At 37.8% G+C, this 17,863-nt stretch overlaps 2 protein-coding genes across 2 annotated transcripts in view; both read left to right on the top strand.

Moving 5' to 3' along the window:
* Positions 1-2,178, top strand: part of LOC139699555 (kinesin-like protein KIF2A) — a 145,932-nt gene extending 143,754 nt beyond the window's left edge. Inside the window, exon 17 of the mRNA XM_071598192.1 lies at positions 239-2,178. Within this exon, the coding sequence (XP_071454293.1) occupies positions 239-405 (167 nt within the window). The 3' untranslated portion in view covers positions 406-2,178. The remainder of the gene's footprint in view (positions 1-238) is intronic.
* Positions 2,179-6,366: 4,188 nt separating this feature from the next.
* On the top strand, positions 6,367-17,249 carry Fic (FIC domain protein adenylyltransferase). Its single transcript, XM_071598768.1, has 6 exons — positions 6,367-6,773; positions 7,036-7,228; positions 10,894-11,161; positions 13,029-13,214; positions 15,573-15,826; positions 16,748-17,249. Exons 1-6 carry the CDS (start codon positions 6,434-6,436, stop codon positions 17,247-17,249), a joined length of 1,743 nt encoding a protein of 580 aa, XP_071454869.1. The 5' UTR covers positions 6,367-6,433.
* Positions 17,250-17,863: the final 614 nt, after the last annotated feature.

The following is a 17,863-nucleotide window of genomic DNA, read 5'->3' as shown; positions in this document are numbered from 1 at the left end:
ATTGGGGCAGAATTTTTATTGCCTGGAATATGACATGCGAATTGAGATTAACAGTGAGAATGATCTTCCTTATGGTTGTGAGACCATTTCTTGTGTACTGTTTGCCATCATGCGTACAGTCCACAGATTATTTTTTCAAATTTCAAATCTTATCAATTCATTCAAAAAGTGATAGCAATGTGAGGCTCTTCGTTTGCAAGTCCTTTACATCCACTCTATTTCTCTCTTACGCCTGCAGCATATTCACAACAGCTGGAGCTCCTTATAGTGCAGAATCTCGAGGCTCTGGGGAAACTACGGGAGAAGGTGGTGGCGTTCCGGGAGCAGCTTGTGGCCGAGGAGCAGATAAGCAAGAAGATCTACCAGTCTCCTCGGCAGCAAACGTCCTCTCGACACCACCACTGAGACGGCGGCCCCCACCCCTGAGTGACTCCTGTTTGAGAATCATGCCAGTGACTAGAACTCAAGAGGAATCCTTTAAGCCGCTGAAGAACTTCGATGTTAACCCTTCTTTGGCGTTATTTTATCACGATTAACCTAGCTGAGAGACAGGGTGCAGCGAGTGGACTGGACAGACACGTGCACTAATTAACCTCTTGTGTTTGCCCTGGGGCGTTCAGCAGGCCTGTCAAATTCATGTGTGGCGTGAGGGGTGTGAGGTTCACTCTTTGGTGTGTGTGTGTGCTTGTGTGCATCGGAGGGAAGTGATAAAAGCTCATTGTGATCAAATCCTGAACCATCTGCCGATGAGTTTGTCACACTCATTGGTTGCCTTAAGAAAAAAAATGAAGAGTTTTTGGATGTTGATGGGAAGGCTGTTTCATTTGGAAATTCAGTGATTTTTTTTGTTTGTGGGTTGATTTTGATTTGACATGTAATACTGAATTAGTTCCATCCTCATACCAGCTCTTGTGTACATCTTTTACTCTCCTTACATTTTAATGTTACTTATTTTCAAACACCAGTAATGCATTATTTGAGTGGAGGGTACTAGCAGCTGCAAATATTGAGGAGGAAATCTTCCTTGTACCTATACAGAGAAATGCATGTTCACCTTTGAAGGAACAAAACTTAACATCCAATTATTATTTTAAAATGGCCCACTTGTGCTCCTAACCTGTTTTATTTATACATAAACTGTGTGTGTCTGTGTAGATGAATCTTGAATGCTTGGTATTATTGCATGCTTAGTTGGAATGTGTTGATCTAAATGATGGTTTGCTGAGGTAGACCATGTAGTTGAGGTCGATTGCGTTTAATAAATTTGATACTAATAAACCATATCTTACCCTAATGTGTTGCTGGGAATGTTTTTGTGCCCAAGTAGCATGGCACACACTCACGTACATTGTTGACTCATGCGTTTGGATCTGCTTCTGTTACCTCAGCATTTGAAGTGTGCATCATTTCTTAAGTTTGCTATTTATTACTCGTACTTGTCCTTTTTCATAATCAACCCTTCCCCACATTTTCAAGACGAGCTCTAATTGCTGAATAATTCCTTTCATACCTTTTACTGTCCATTATTTTGTTAACAAACAGCTGTGGTTGGAATGCATCACAAAAGATAATGAGAACAATGTCACAAGTGTTTATTATGTTGACAAATTCTTGTTTTTTCCCCTGTAAAAAAAAATGTGTTCAAACAAATTATTTTAGTGCTAAGCTTAACCTGGTACATACTGTACCATTCCTCAACTCAGTGAAATGTCCTATTGCTAGTGAATGAAAATTTTAATGAGAAATATTTATCACTGTCACTATAACAATGGTTATCCCATGCTTTTACGAGGATTGTTTTATTTAAAAGCTGCAAATACCTTTGAAATAAATGTTGGCTAGTGTGTAAAGAAAAACAATATCTGTGCTGAACATAAAAATTCAAAATAGTTATTGTGCATGAGTACATATCTTTTTATTGGAAGTGTTCTTTGTTCAGATTTAATTTCAGCTTCAAAGCTGTGTTAGCAAAGGAAACATTTACTGGTTGCTCGAAAGTTTTGATGAATTGCTGTAATTTGTTGATTCAATGGCCTATTTATGCTAATAAATTCTTATATTTTATGGAAATTCTTTGAAATCAGAGTGATTTCTTTCCCTAGCATAGCATCATTAGCAGTAAAAGGTTCCGATTTAATATGGATATCAAAACCATTCATTTTCACCAAGCAGAGTGTAAATGGCTTCGATAATAAACTGTGTGTGCAGGAATGTGATGCTTCAAAGCCACAGCCTGTGAGCATTTGTTTTTGCATTTGATAACATACATTTTTATGATATCTGCTTGATTACTGGAAGTATTGTGAAATTTTTTTTGAAGTTGAAGAATAAAATTAAAATTACTCATCAATTTATATTACTTAGAAATTTGTTCTTTCACAGAATTATATCAATGAATAAAGCTGAAATAGCACTAATAATACATAAATAATGCCATTTGCTAGTTTATTCTTTGCTCCAGATTTTAATGATTAATCATAATAAAAGGGGTGCTAAATAATAAATGTATGAATCACTTTGGTGTACGGTGAGTAGTCCCAAGAATGTTTATGAAATTGTGTTGAAAGATAATATATAAATGTTACAATTAGAAGTATTAAAATTATGTGCTGTCGATTCATATGTAATTGTTTTATGAGGCTTTTAAATGAAGGCGTAAATGTAAATGAAGATACCTCAATTCCAACCAGTGAATGTGGAAGTGAGAGAAGAGTGTGAAATGATTGAAGAAAACTCTTTTGACTTTTCACATATACATTGTATTAACTGGACTTAACTATCCTGCACACCAGCTTTTCTGAGGGATCAGTTTTACTATTCCCCTCTGCCCTTGCACATCACCAAAATTGAGGAACTCATGCGAAATATGCCATCCTTCTGATTGCGGGTGTAGATAACCAACAAAAGTTAGGGAAAGAAAAATTGAAAATTTGTTAATTCCACAAAATATTTTAATCTTACCACCTGAGTTTATGTACACAAAAACAACAGCTATTCACCCAAAGGTCAATTCAAAGGTGAGGGTAGAACTCACTTAGTACTCTGGTCAATGGCATGTGAAATTCACACTTTATCAAGGTAGGGAAGTCAGTTCCTTATTCCCTGTGCCACCATTATTTTCCCAGAAAGATAAGGTACCCAAAAAATTAGCTTGAGTGCAGCTGAGGGTGCCTTGAGGGGCTTACCTAGGAATTGAACCCGAGCCCTTAGGTCCGTAATCCAGCACTCTACCCAATGGACTACTACATCACCCATTGTGGATGAAAATGTTCATTTTTTACAAAATTATCCATGAAATTGTGAAAGTTAATTTATATGTTAAGATCTTTGCTTTTTTCGTTTTAATATTTCTTATTTTCCCTGAGATTTTCTGGGCTTGTTACTGTGATGAAACAGAAGTGTGTGAGTTAAGGTTGAATTCTCGGGCTGTCAATGAACAAACAATAATCTTTAGCAGAATTAAAATATTTTATTTCACATGCATAATAACACAGTTCCTGATTTCATAAATTGATATGTTGGCAGTTTAATATCTAAATCAGCAATGGTCTGGCAATTTTGGGTTTTTCCATCACATTTCCTGCTCATTCTCATAGATTTACTGTTTTCTACACCTCAGGGGGTATAGGATGCCTAATATAAGGTTTCACAGTTTTTCTGTATGATTTGATAAAAAATCTACCATATTTCAACTTCCTGAGTAGGATAAAGCTTTCTGGACATAAGTATGTATATATTTGGATATATTTAGCTTGTCATTCAAAAACATCCTCTTTTTGGTTGGAGTTTCACAACATGAATATAAATGCCCATATAAAATTAAATTTATCAAATGTAATGTAATTATATGATTGGATGTAGACTCTTGGTAGAAGTTTACTTGCCTTTCCCATGCAATTGCATTCCAAGGTCTGACCTTGTTTCCTAGTGCCAGTGTTTTCAAATCCAAAGGCCAGTATTCAATTTGGCACTTCCAACAAAGATACACAATTCCTCCACTAACATGCATTGTAGAGTGGAAGAGAAGAAAACCGAGGAAATTATAATGTACATTGAAGTGATAAAAGGTGGCATATAACTCAGGTTTGTGAAGGTGATCTTTTCAGCCCAGGTGAGAGGAGGGAGCACTGGAAGAGTGAGCAACTGACTCCCTTTTCCATATCATCCCTCCCCCCAGTAGCTACCAATGGTAAGACATCCAGTCCTACAGCAGACAGAAATGCTGAAAAGGTTTATTCATTTTCTGATGCCACTGACAGCCAAGCTCAGTTTGACTATCCAGTATTTTTCAAGTTTGATTAAATTTTTGGTTAGAATCAGGAGTGAGTTGTGATGCATGGACAAAGGTTTCTGAGTTAGCTTGCTGAAAATGTTATGATTTATTTTGTTCATAAATAGTATTACTTTGGAGAAGAGGATGGATGAGATTGGATGATGCAAGGTGGGTCAGCAGTAGAGTAATACCACCTGTGCGCTTGCCTTTTCACTGTCTTGTCAAGTATATATATACATCACGTATCAACCATTGTAATGTGATATTCTAGGATAGGGGAAATGTAGCAACAATTATTTTCAAATAGTTTTATTTCAGTAATATAGACCTAAAGTTATAATACTCCAGGGTGCCCCTCTATGTGGTAAAATCTGAAATCATTCAAAGAACTGCATGAGATTCTACAAAATTTACTGAAATGGAATCATCAGTACATGTGCATCAAAATGCAGGAATGTCTAGAAATAGTAAAAACACATTGTAAAAAGCATATGCCTTGACCAGGATTCAAACCTAGATCCTTAAATTCCTGGGCAAGTAGTCTTACACTCTGAGTTGAGGTGATTGAGGCCTGGGAATGTGGAAACTTACTGACTGCTCCTGATATTGAGAGTGACCATTAATGGGAGGCGTATATGCCAATATTTCCAAAGCACTTACTTAGAGGAAATTATTTCTTAGCCTCCATGAGGTGTCCTCTAGTGACTCATCATTAATCGATTTCCCACTGTATTGGATAAAACAATGATGACCATGAAAGGCAAACTACAAAATGGACCTTGATTTAGGTATTTGAGGTAACTGTAAACTAAACTCTAACTGTAAACTCTAGTTCATACTGGTAGAATTGGCAGTTATTTTTTGGCAAAACATATTAATGTATTTCATGATAAATGATTATCAATCAATTGAAAGGTTGAGAATCTCAGAAAAGCATCTAAAGCTGTCACAGTTTCTCAAATGAATCCTTTTAGGCCAGGAAATTTGAATATTTATCAGACGTTTTTTTATAGATTTTGTTACTTGAGAGTTGTTAATCCATACTGTAAGGTAGTCATTGCTGGTCAATGGATAATCTAAGACATATTATATAATTTGTGGTTAGTGTATTTTACATCCTCCTTCTCGAGAAAATATTAACATATTTTAAATTTCTATGCATGTCTTAGTGTACAGATGTCTCTTAAGACTTAACTTAATGGACTCCCAAATTTATACTACCGCTGACATCCTTCAGGTCCAAATGGAAATTTCTGGTGGTGATAATGCTTACACTATCAGCCAGGAATGTAAGTGTAGTAAACCAGGAATACGAATAGTGCTGAATAGTAACAATTTTTTGTCCGAATGAAAGCAAAAATATCTAACAACTATATAAATACATGAAATGATTTGACACTAATTAGCAATATGGCAGTAGTTCTACTTTTCACAACTCCTTGGTGGACACTCACTTAAAAAAATAAGTCCGGGCGATACTTGTGCTCCAAATCTACGGAGAAAACACACAGGGTACACAAAACAAGCAAATGAAAGAATTTACCTTCATTACTTCTCACGCAGTTGCATTGAGTTAAACTTGCTGAACTCAATTTTATGTTTTTACTTAGCTGATTCTATAGTCAATATATTAATCAAAGAATATGCCACAGAAGCTATTATGCTATCGTTTGTCCAACACTATTAGTAAAAAATTTGGCCTAAACCGTGTAGACCCACTAGCTTGCTAATCGCTCAAACAATGTAACCAAATTTTATTAAAAAAATGCGGTGCAAAACATCGCCCTCACAATTGCCCAGAAGCCTTAGTTTTTTGTATGGGACATTTCTTAAAGCATTACTACTAAAATATTTTAAAATCTGAATGATTATTAGTTACAATTAATTACCAAGAGAAAACAATTGGGGAAACAATCGTCCTTTAAGAGGACGATTGTTTCCCCAATTTATTCCCAATGGAGTTTAAATTAGCGGCTTAAGTTTCAAATGTTTCCCGTTGGTGGGGTTCAAGACAAATGGCGTACTCGAAAGCCTTGAAAGAAAGAGTGTGCTGGACCAATGATGTGTCTCAATGTGTGTGATGGAGATTATGAAGTCGTCAAATGTTTTGTTAGAGTTTTACCAGCTTAGGTTTTTTTTACAAGTGGATTTGTTGTAAAAATGGTTTCCAAATGGGTGCCTAAACACAGTATTTTAGCAAGGAAGTTTTCCGAAAGTTTAATTAGTGGAAATTGTTCAAATGGTATCATGAATCGTCTGACAATATCAGCTGTTTTCTTTAGTGGCATTGCATTTGCAATAGTGATTTCGCTTCTGTCAGATTATTTCAGAACGTTATCATGTGAAGATAGGTACGAAAGTGTTGATAGGAAACAGTATAAAGCGTTCTCCCCGTTGCCTGATGAGAGCCAACTAAAGGTAGTTGATGAGGGGACCTTGGGGCTCGTATTACTTAATTATAATTTGGCAGAAGACGAGAAGGACGATCCGGATAGTCATGGTATTTATAGAAATTAATTGATTTTGTATACTTATGTTATTTTGTGAGCTTTCGTATTGTGTCGATCGTTACATTTCTAATACACTGACGATTTTCACTTGGACAACAATCCTATTCTTAGAACAAGTGATACCTTACTGATGTATTTGCTCCCATTGATTCGACTTTCACTGGTAAAATCTAAAGCAAAGTTTTTGGATTTTTTAAACATGGCATCAACTAGGTAAAATGTAATGGTCCATTAAAATTTGTTATTCTTTAGCCTTAGTAGCGGAGGCCGTAGCGTCAATGAATGCAGCACGAGAGCTGAGACTCACCGGTCGCCACGACAAGGCATTAAAATTGTTCGAGCATTCATTAGCACTGGCACCACGGCATCCAGACATCCTCACCCACTATGGAGAGTTCCTCGAGGAAGCCAAAGGTGATATCCTTCGCGCTGATCAACTGTACAGGTAATAACCTTCTCCTGTGGTATCACTTTTAAGGGATTCGGAGGGTCAGCAGTGTCCTCCTTCCTGTAATAACTCAGGCAGTTGCGTCATTTTCAATTGCATGTTAGTTGTGAGTGCAACACAGTTACCAGTTGTTGTAACCATGATATTTTTTATTTTTGGATGAGCTATAATTTTCGAGCATGGTTACCTTTGAAATTTCAATCAATGTGGGGAAAACATGAAGATACTCATTTGTCCATGCCTTATGTTGTGCAATGTTAGGTGGGGATTCTCAAGGAAGCCTGATGTGTAGTAATCTTTTGAGTCCATTAGTGTATATTCATGAAATGTTTAGGTTTCTCTACTGTTAAGTAAGTTGTTACTATTTTTGCATATTAATCCATTTCACAGCTTGGCCCCGGTATCTGAGCTTCAATAGAAGTAGCTATAATATGGTCGATGAAAATAGTAAAATTTTGTTAGTAAAACAGTATTGATTAAGAAAAAGGAATTATTCTCATTTGGCATGTTTTTTCTCACCCACTATTGCAATACTGTAACTCTTTTTGTAAGTTTTCATGGGGATATGTTTGAAGTTACCTTTTGTGTCTATTTAGTTTTAGAGTTTAGCTGTGAAATGAGTGGGTGCACTTGATAAGTATTTGTGAGCACTGAGTGGTTGTGTTAAAAGAAATTCAAAGAGTCTATCCTTGGGAAAATATACACCTTACAAATGATGCAGAATCTAGTGAAGATGTCATGATGTGGCAACTGGAAGCTGCCAACTCGTGCAACTCCCAAGTACTGCAAGGAGTGGGCTGCAGCACTTTTCATATGCACTAACTCTTATAAAATAAAATAATAAACAAATAACTACATGCAGTAAAACAATATATAATCAGTAATCACTTAGCCTTTTATGATGAAAAATAGCATTTCACTGCTTGTCCAGTTCTAGTTGAATCATTGGATACGTTGGATTAAACATTTTAATCTCTAACTTTTTAAGTCAATTATAATTATTAATTTATATAATATTAAAAAGTCAATTATAAAGGAAATCACCTATATCCATAAGTTAGCACCACTAGCCTGGCAAAGAAAACTAAATTTGTTGTGATGGTTTGTGGGGAAAGAAATTCCACGACAGTGACCAACCACAACCTCAGATAGTGTACGTACATAAACCTATCCTTATCCTTAACAGAGTTCTTTTAACCCTGTGAAGGATCACAATTGGGTTTGAGTGTTTGTGTCTGCAGATGGTCACTGGCAAGGGAGTAACATTCCTACAAACTACTAAAGAAGGGTATTCTGGTTGAGAGGTTGTGGTTGGTCACTGTTGTGGAATTTATTTTCTCACTAACTATCTCAATAAATTTAATTTTCTTTGCTAGGCGAGTGGTGCTAACTTATGGCTATTGGTGATTGGCTAAGGTGATTTTCTTTATATGTTATTTTATGAGGTTGTAGAGCTCAATTTTCCTAGATATTAATAAATGTTTTGTTTCTTCATCAATGTCAAAATTGTCTGTATCACAACTTTCCAGTTTGAAATCTCAGAATATATTCACTACAGTAAATATTAACTGGGGTCATAAATTTTGTTCATTTTGAATGAATGGAGTTATAGTAACAATTTTCGTGGCTGGAGGGATTGTTTATAATGAATGGCTTTTGGAATGTTGCCATTATTTGGTAGCTATATAGATATTGGTGGCATTTCTTGCATCCAAACTCTGTGCTATGTAACTCCTTCTCAATCTGAGTCTGTTTTCATGAATCAGAAGAGATTGCAAGGCTATTGGCTTCTCATCTTGCAATATAACCGTCCTTAGCCCAGTTGAACGTGCACTTACTGGCAACACAACTGGTTATTCTGTGTAATAAAATACAGGCGTGGTACAGGGAAAATATGTAAGTTTGTCTTTCCCTCTATTTTCTTCCAGAAAATAATTTCAATGGGGAAGTTCATCACTTTTTAAAAATTTACCTAGTGGTTTTGACAAATCTGAATAATTAGGACTAAAGATAGATGGATAAATGATCATGCCATGTTCAAGTAACATTTTATCGCTATCTTTTTCAGGATTGATTGGAATAGGTTGTGAATCAAACTTTTGTATCAGAAATTAATTACATAGCATTAAAAGAGCTAATTTTATTAATTCATTGACTCTTACTAATTATAATGTTGCTTTGATTTTCTCTACTTGCATGCATTGAATATGCTGAGATTAAAATATCATACCTTGTTACTACTTCTTTTAAGTGTTTAAATGATGGTTACCTTCTTTTATGAGCAATTTACTCTGAATGATTCTGACCAAATGGCAATCTTTTAAATTGAAATTGATGCAATGCTATTTGATATTTGCAAAAATGATTTCTTTCTTTATCAAGTTTGAGCGGCCAATATTCCGTATTTTGATGACATTTGGTAAATTACTGTGCTGCTTAAATGCTTATTTAAATTAGTGTGGGAATTGTAAAATTTGATTTTTGAATAGTTACCTTCAAAAGTCATGAAACTTAAAGTAGTAATACACAATAAATTACACCCATCTTTTCTAGTAGAACTATTTGGTTCATCCAATCTGTGTTGTTGGTTCAATAGCTTTCTTGATTACATCTAGTGTTTGTAAGTTGCAAGGGCCATTTCTTGTGCAATCAAATTAAAAATGTGAGAATTTGAGTTAGTGTTTAGATTTGAATGTGGTTCCTTTGATTTATCACCAGGTGCTTTTAGCCAGTTTAACATACTGCCGTATCCTCTTTCTTAGTGAATTTCTAAGGCTTTTAAATGAACAAGACCTTGTATTGAATTACCAGACATTCATGGGGATAAAGTGATCTCAGACACCTTGGTAGCTTAACTGGCACACAGTTGAAAATGAAGCAATCTGGGTTCTCATCAACGACAAAACACGTGATTTTTTTGCAGCATTGCACGCAGTTTCTTTGAATTTTATTGCATAGTGGAAAATATTGCACTATTGCATAGTGTGAGAACGTAACTGGTTGCACTTGGCACTGTCCACCACCAACTGAGTCTCACTTGGTGTTAATCCAATATTCCCATCAAACATTGTGTTAGTCCTCGGAGATTTTTTCCAATTAACTTGCAACAGTTTTGATTTTAAAACCAATAAGATTGCTATCATTTTTAAGTATTATGTACATGAAAGCTAATGCATTAATACATTTATCAGTAAATAAAAATACTTGGATTTCAAACATTATTTCTAAGTTTACATGGTAATTTGCACACACCCACAAGTGTAACCATCTCAAGTAAATGATGTTACAATAATTCTACTGGGTTAAAATGTCCTCGCTGGTAGCAGTTCTGCTTCCCTTTCACTTGGGCAGCCATTGCCAATGTCACTTCTGTGACCTTTTCATCTTCAGAGACAATACTCTTCACTAGTTTACTTTTGCTATTTGCGAATTCACAATGCTACCACCATGTGATTTTTACAGGAGGGGAGTATTAATTATTCCTTAATCTTGTTTTGTAATACTTTTGTTACTGATTCTTCTTGTGTTCAATAATGTCATGTGTCACATTCCACACATATGTTATTCTTCTTTATTTTTAACTATGTTTTTGTGATCATTCATGGTAACCTAGTGAATGACTATCAGAGACACTGATGTGTTGGTGCCTGTTCCTTTTTCAGGCGTGCTCTCTGTGTGTCACCGAGCCATCCCCTGGCTTTGGCTCGATCAAGGGCTGCTGCTCCAGCCGTCAACAAATTGGATCGGTTGTCTCTGAGGCATCTGGATTCTCTTCGTGATGCATTGGCCCGAGCTGCCTCCCCTGGCGACCCCCCAGGGCTGCGCAGGGCCAAGCGAGAGGCATACTTCATGCACATTCATCAATCGGCTGCACTCGAGGGTAACACCATGACTTTGGCAGAGACGAGATCAGTTGTGGAGACGCGTCAGGTAATGGTGGTGACCTTTGTTAGGTTTTGGATGGACACTCACTGCACACAGATAGATACATCGTATCTTAGTATCTCCTATCAACATACAACCTGACATCTAACTGTACGATAAGCCCCTCTTCAATAATGCATACATCTTACCTCCCTTCATTTGGTCCAACATTCCTATCATATTTCTGACCCTTACTCATTTGCCTATCATTCTCTCCTCTATCATAGTCTTCAACATTCCATTGCAGATCAATACTACCCTGTCCACGAAATATGCGAACTGAGGCCCTAAAAATTTTATTTTGCAAAATTTAGTCTATGTCGATTTTGTCTCCTTCAAAGTACTCTCCATTCGTTGCTATGCACTTATTCCATCTTCTTTTCCACTTTTTAAAGCACCCTTGGAAGTCCTCAGCAGTTAGGCTTTTTAGTTTTTTCGTCGTTTCTTGCTATATTGTGCCCACATCTTCCCAGTGATGTCCCCTCATTACATTTTTGCATTGTGGGAATAGGAAAAAGTCAAAGGGGACGAGATCTGGCAAATAAGGATGATGATCAAGGATGGTGATTGAATTTTTTGCCAGAAACTGTTGAACAGTCAATGATGAATGTGCAGGTGCATTGTCATGGTGAAGGATCCATCCATCATGTGTTCGTTTAAAATAGTGTGTACTCATGATTTTCCAAAATTCAGTTCATCAGCTATCATTTGGGCAATTTTTCAACGATCAGTGAGGACAAGGGACTGCACACGATCAATATTGTCGTCAACACAGGTGCTTGAAGGTCTTGCATCATCCGTGGTGTCTGGTTGTCCATCTTTAAAATGCTTAATCCAATTGAAAACGGATGTTTTCTTCTGAGCATTATCTGGGTAAACAGCTGTCAACATTTCAGTAATTTCTTGATAACCTTTGCCGCACTTCACCACCAAAAAATTTGATGTTGATTTGTTGCTCTGTGATTTTGTCAATTTCCATTTTCGACTAGCAGTAAAAACAAGGACAACAGAAACTAACATAACTGGCACCATACGCACAGCTGGACGATCTGCAAAGCATAGACAGCTCATTGGGTCCCAGACAACTAGTGCCACTAGTGGGTGGGACTATAGTCCATATCATGGCACCAGATTGCACCAGTTTGCGTATTTTTTGGGCAGACCACGTATGCTTTGCATTCATCTTTCCTACTTCCTTTTAATTTCTCCCAGCAATCTCCTTTTCTCCTCCACCATGCCTAGTGCTCCCTATTTGTTTTATTTTCTGTCTACTTCGCCTTACCCATTCTTCTCCACACCAATGTTTGAAAAGCCTCCAATTTATGCCTATAACGTTGCTTCAATAGCCATGTTTTCTAGCCGTACAAAACCATGCTCCACATCATAGTTTTGACATGCCTTTTCTTAACATCCCTACTCAATTTCCCCACCATCAATTCCATCCTCGTAGTGAAAGTTTCTTTATCTAATAAAATTCTACATCTAATGTCTTCACTACTTTGACCTTTTTGGTCCAAAACACTTCTGAGATACGTAAACTGTTCCACCTGCTCTAAATTTTGCCCTCCTATTTTAATGTTTAGCTTAGCCTTTTTATTTCTAGAAAAGGCTAAGCGATAGATACAATTTGTATGTTTCTTTTATAAAGTTACTGACATGTTCGAATCTGTTATGAAGTGAAGTGCTGATCGGAAAAGCATATGATGGAAATGAGCTTGATGAGGAGGAATATTCTTCACTATCTTCACATTGTGTTATTTACAGGAGTTTTGCATTAATATGAAAGCCCTAATACCCGTTTTGGATACATAATGTTTTTCACCATTCATGAGTCAAAAGGAAAATAATTTCTTGACTTTTATGTCCTTTCTAGGCTGTTGCAGGACGTTCCGTAGCTGAACATGCTGAAATTGTGGGCTTAGATGCTGCACTGAAGTATGTGAACACGACACTGGCACACTCGGTTGGAAACGTAAACCTTACCTTGATCTTGGAAATCCACCGGCGGGTGTTGGGCTTTGTGGATCCTCTGGAAGCCGGCCGTTTTCGACGCACTCAGGTAAGAATCTATTCTCAGTTCCTAGTCAGTTGTATTAAATACGTTGATTTTGTTTGCAAGGATTCCCATTTTTGAATGCTTGAGTTCATAAATATTCTCTGTGGTTTTTGCTATTGAATAGATAATTATTATGGGGTTCGTTCAAGTTTAAGTAGTTTCATGGAAATGTCATCTATGCTTCCTTTTTAAACTTTCCGTAGGCTTGCACCAAGTCTTCCACCAGACTGCTTTCACCATATTAGTTTTCTGGCTCTGTTTATTATTAAGTTATTTCTTCTTCCTAAATTTATCACGAGATTCTTTCATTTCCTTCTTTCATATTATGGTGATAATTTCATCTTTAATCCATAGTTTCTCTATTATTTTCCTATTTACTGTTCAAATAGTTTGTGGCTTTTTTGATATGTTATCCTATGGTCCTCACTCATTGATTTTTCCACTGGACTCCATCCTCTTTAGTCCTAGTTAAAACTTCATTTAATCTCCAAACTTTGCTGTTTTGCCCACTTTAAATCTGACTTCCCACTTCATCAGCTCTATATTATTTTCAGCAACCACTTCAACTCCCATGCACATTGAGAATGTTATTCCTTGCTTAACATTCCTCTTCTCCTGTTCTGAGTTGTTTGTTGCTGGATACCTGTCAGTGTTTGTTCTTAAAACACAATTACCATGATTTTGCTGGCAGCCTGTTTGACTTTTTGTGGCTTTGGTGAAGAGGAATGCTGCCACTCTTTATGTTTGCTGTTTGGTCTCATGTGTTAAATGGTACACTGTTTTGTCACCGACAACATGCGATTATTGAGGTCCAATGCTTCCATGATGACATTGGCAGTGAGCTGTTATGACATGGGTTCACAAAAACTGCCCCGGCACTAACAAAAATGCATTGACCAAATAAACATTCTGTAGAAAATTAAAGGAATGTTTAAGCTTTAATATGATGCATAAATCATTGAAAGTAAACTTTTCTTTCCATTTATTAATCATTCCATTCTATTTATTTTAAAAAAAATATTCCATTATTTATAAAAAATTGAAAAAAATAACCTTCCCTTTGAGATTACCCATGTAATATTACATCAATAAAAAGAGAACTAAAATCCTTATGCTTGGAAGAGAGAAGCTGAAGATGAGATATTACAATTGGAGGAGTATACCTAGAGCAAGTGAAATCCTTCATCTACATACCTGCGTCACAACATAACTCGGGATGGAAGAAGTTTGATAAACATCACGCAAAGGATAGCTGAAGTTACAAGGGGATTGTTCATGGAGAAGAGATAACTTCTCTGTTCAAAGAGCATCTCAGGGTGCAAACAAGGAAGCAGGTCATCAAGATATTCATATAAGGCATGGAACAATGGACCAGCAAAGAAATGAAGCCTATGAAGCATGGTGTTGGAGGAGAATGCGGAAGATTAAATGAGCAGACTAGTGAGGAAGAAGGAATTACTTAGAAGAGCAGAAAAAGGAAGGGCCTTATGGAAAATTCCAGAAAAATAGAAGAACTAAAATGGATTGGGCATATATTGTAGCACAATGGATTAGTTAGATACAAAATAGAAGGGAAAAATGAAGAGAAGATCACATGAAGGAAGACCAAGAGACAAGGATGTATGGAACAAATTAATAAGGATGTAAAGCAGAGAAACTATCATGGATTGAGGGAATCAACACTGAATGGAGGTGTGCTGTAAACAAATCTTAGAATTGAATCACTGATGATGATGATAGGCTAGGAATAAATTTTTCATGAATTTTGCTGCCTAGGTGGTAAACAATTACTTCTGGGTTGGTCGTAATTATTCTCCCCCTTGGAAGGGTAATTGTCTTGACCACATAGTTTTGTTAAATGGCAACTTTCTCAGTGAAAGGTGGTTCAGTTGGTTGCCATGTTTGATGTCATTCTCTAGTCTTCTCATTATTTCTATAATCATGTAGGTTTGGCAATAGTTGGCTACCAGTTGTTGTGATTATTGCAGTTGGCTTCAGATTAGCCATTACTACCTGCTCAAGGTTATCTCTGGGTTTTTTGACTCCTGACATCAGCTCTGCCTTCCTGTCAGCATTCAGCATCTCAGTTGAAAATATAATATTCAAACCAACATTAATTTTCTTGAAAGTCTCTTCAATTTTTAGTTTCCACCTCCAGCCTGTATAGGTGAAAATAATGTTGCAATTCTCCTATAATGGACAAGAAATCCACTTCTAGTTCTAACCCCTGCTTAGCCGGCCTTATTAGTCGGTATTTTTTTTGTTTTTAAGATTGATACCGAAATAATATTCTTGGTCATTGAAATGCAGGCCATTGCCATGTTGGTAAAGGATGCCGTTCTCCCTCTCTCTGTGTGTCAGGTGTTTGTTGGCAGCCACGTTCCTCCACCCCCCAAGGACCTCCCAGCCCTCATGGATGCCTTTGTCCAGTGGCTGAATTCAGATGCTGCCCTGCACCTGCATCCCGTGAGACATGCAGCTCTTGCACACTACAAGTTGGTGGCACTGCACCCCTTTACCGATGGAAATGGAAGGACATCGAGGCTGCTGATGAACATGATACTCATGCAGGCCGGATACCCTCCAGTCATCATACTCAAACGTGACAGGCTCAAGTGAGTGTGCCGTGCCTTTAGCTGCCGAGAGTGGTTGCTGGCATATCTCTGTACCACCCTTATTAAGCTATGACTCTAGAATGTGAATTTTGCTTTTATTCCAAATTTATCTGAGAAACCATTTGACATACCATTAGAATTAATATGAGGCCTTTATCCTCTCTTACACTCGCAATCTACAGCTTTACTGATGGCTATTGTATTTAGATAACTGATGCACCACTCATGTGTGACCACGGTCAACTAGTTGTTGAATAATTGTTTCAGCAGCTCTTTGCTCTATTTCTGTATGCATTGGTCAAATGTATGAATACCTGTGGTGTGTTCATTTGGTGGCTTATCCTCTCAGTCTTTGGTATAACTCTCGCAGCTATGATAACTTGTAACATTGTGTGTATAGTAAAACTGTCTCAGGAAACCCTTCCCAACCATCAACATCCAGTCCATAATATTAGATGTATGGTATCTGTGGCTCATTTAGACACTGGAACTGAGTTCTGTGATGAGCAGGGGGATGACACTTGGGCAAATGTTGTTCCAATGGGAAAGAACTTCTTGCCTTTTATGTGGAGGAGCCTGCTATTGAGACTGTCCACAATTAGAGGTTCCACTGTATATACTTCAGACATGCTGTCACACCATGGAGAAAATAGCTTTCATAAATTGCATGTTTGGAAAATATATTGAAGAAATCACATTGAGTGTGCTGTAAAGGCATGGGATTGGGTTCAACCTGATCCCCATTGCTCCCCCTCTCCTATACTTCTTGCTTGATACCTCCCTTACTCCTTACCATATGCCTTTGGGGCAGCATGCAGGACATGGTTTCTAGCTGCAGTTGTACAAATTCATGTGTCATGTGCAAAGGGAGGTGTGTGTTACTTTGAATGATTTCCTCTCTCTCCGTCCCTTGATGTCAAGGTACTACGAGACTCTGCAGTGGGCCAATGAGGGTGACGTTCGGCCATTTGTGCGCTTCATAGCCGAATGCACCAAGCAGACACTGGACTCATACCTGTGGTCGACGGAGGAGGAGGCAGGGGGCGCTCACTCGAGAAGGAGCCCTGTTGGTGGCATCCCGGCACTTGACTCAAGCGGCACCAATGAGGGGAAGGTGCTCGATGATGGTGCCGATGAAGAGGGTGACCAGAAGAGGAAGTGGTGGGTTGGCAGGGGTGGCTTGAACACGATCATAATTGATGATGAGCAAGGGGACTTGGGGTGGTATGACGACGGTGATGGAGAGGGAGAAGATGGGGAGGAGGAGAGGGGCGGAGGTGGTGGGAAGGTAGACCAGGAGGAGGGGGAGCGGAGTGGAGCTTCGAACCTGGCACCCAAGTCAAGCAACCTGAGGAAGGAGTATGTATTGGGGCTGGGTGGGAACCGGACAGGGGAGCCACCTGCGGTGATAAAGGGAGGATAGGTAAATGCGTCATCTTTAGTTTGAATCAGTGAGTGTGTGTCACTTTGTTTGTCTCAGATGTGTGGGAGCTGATGCTCTGTTATTATTGTGAGAGGAGTGTTAATGTTACCACGATTGAGCTGCAGTATCCATGCTCTTGGCATGATGTGGTGTATTGAACTAAGAAATTGTAAGAAATATGTTTACTCTAATCACAAAATTTTCAGGTGAATTCAAGTAGTGCACAGCCATTTACCTCGCGTAATTTTAAGGAGAGCTTAGTGACTGTATAATTGCCATATCGACTCCCTTCATAACCAGCATCTCATGCCAGATGTGGGATAAATGTTAAAAGTATTGCACTTCAACATTTTATGACCATCCTTCTTAATAACATCTACATTTGTATGATTTTCTCCACTTTGGCATAAGATGTTGGTTGTGAAGTGGCTCTCGTGATGTGGCGTGGAGGCATGATGCTGGCTGCTTCTCGCAATGTTTGTGTTGGTGTGGTACTTGTGTGTTTGTGTTATCTGTTTATTCCTGTGGTTGGGCAGACGATTGAGGGGGAGAATTGTTGTAAGTGAAGCAGGGAAAATATTTACTTGGTGAAGAATAAGATTGTGGTATAGAGG

Source organism: Hetaerina americana, unplaced genomic scaffold (assembly GCF_022747635.1).
Source record: "Hetaerina americana unplaced genomic scaffold, ioHetAmer1.1.p SCAF_10, whole genome shotgun sequence".
In the NCBI taxonomy this organism is placed as follows: domain Eukaryota; kingdom Metazoa; phylum Arthropoda; class Insecta; order Odonata; family Calopterygidae; genus Hetaerina; species Hetaerina americana.
The sequence above is the reverse complement of the archived record's forward strand: the minus strand, read 5'-3'. Positions and strand labels throughout refer to the sequence as shown.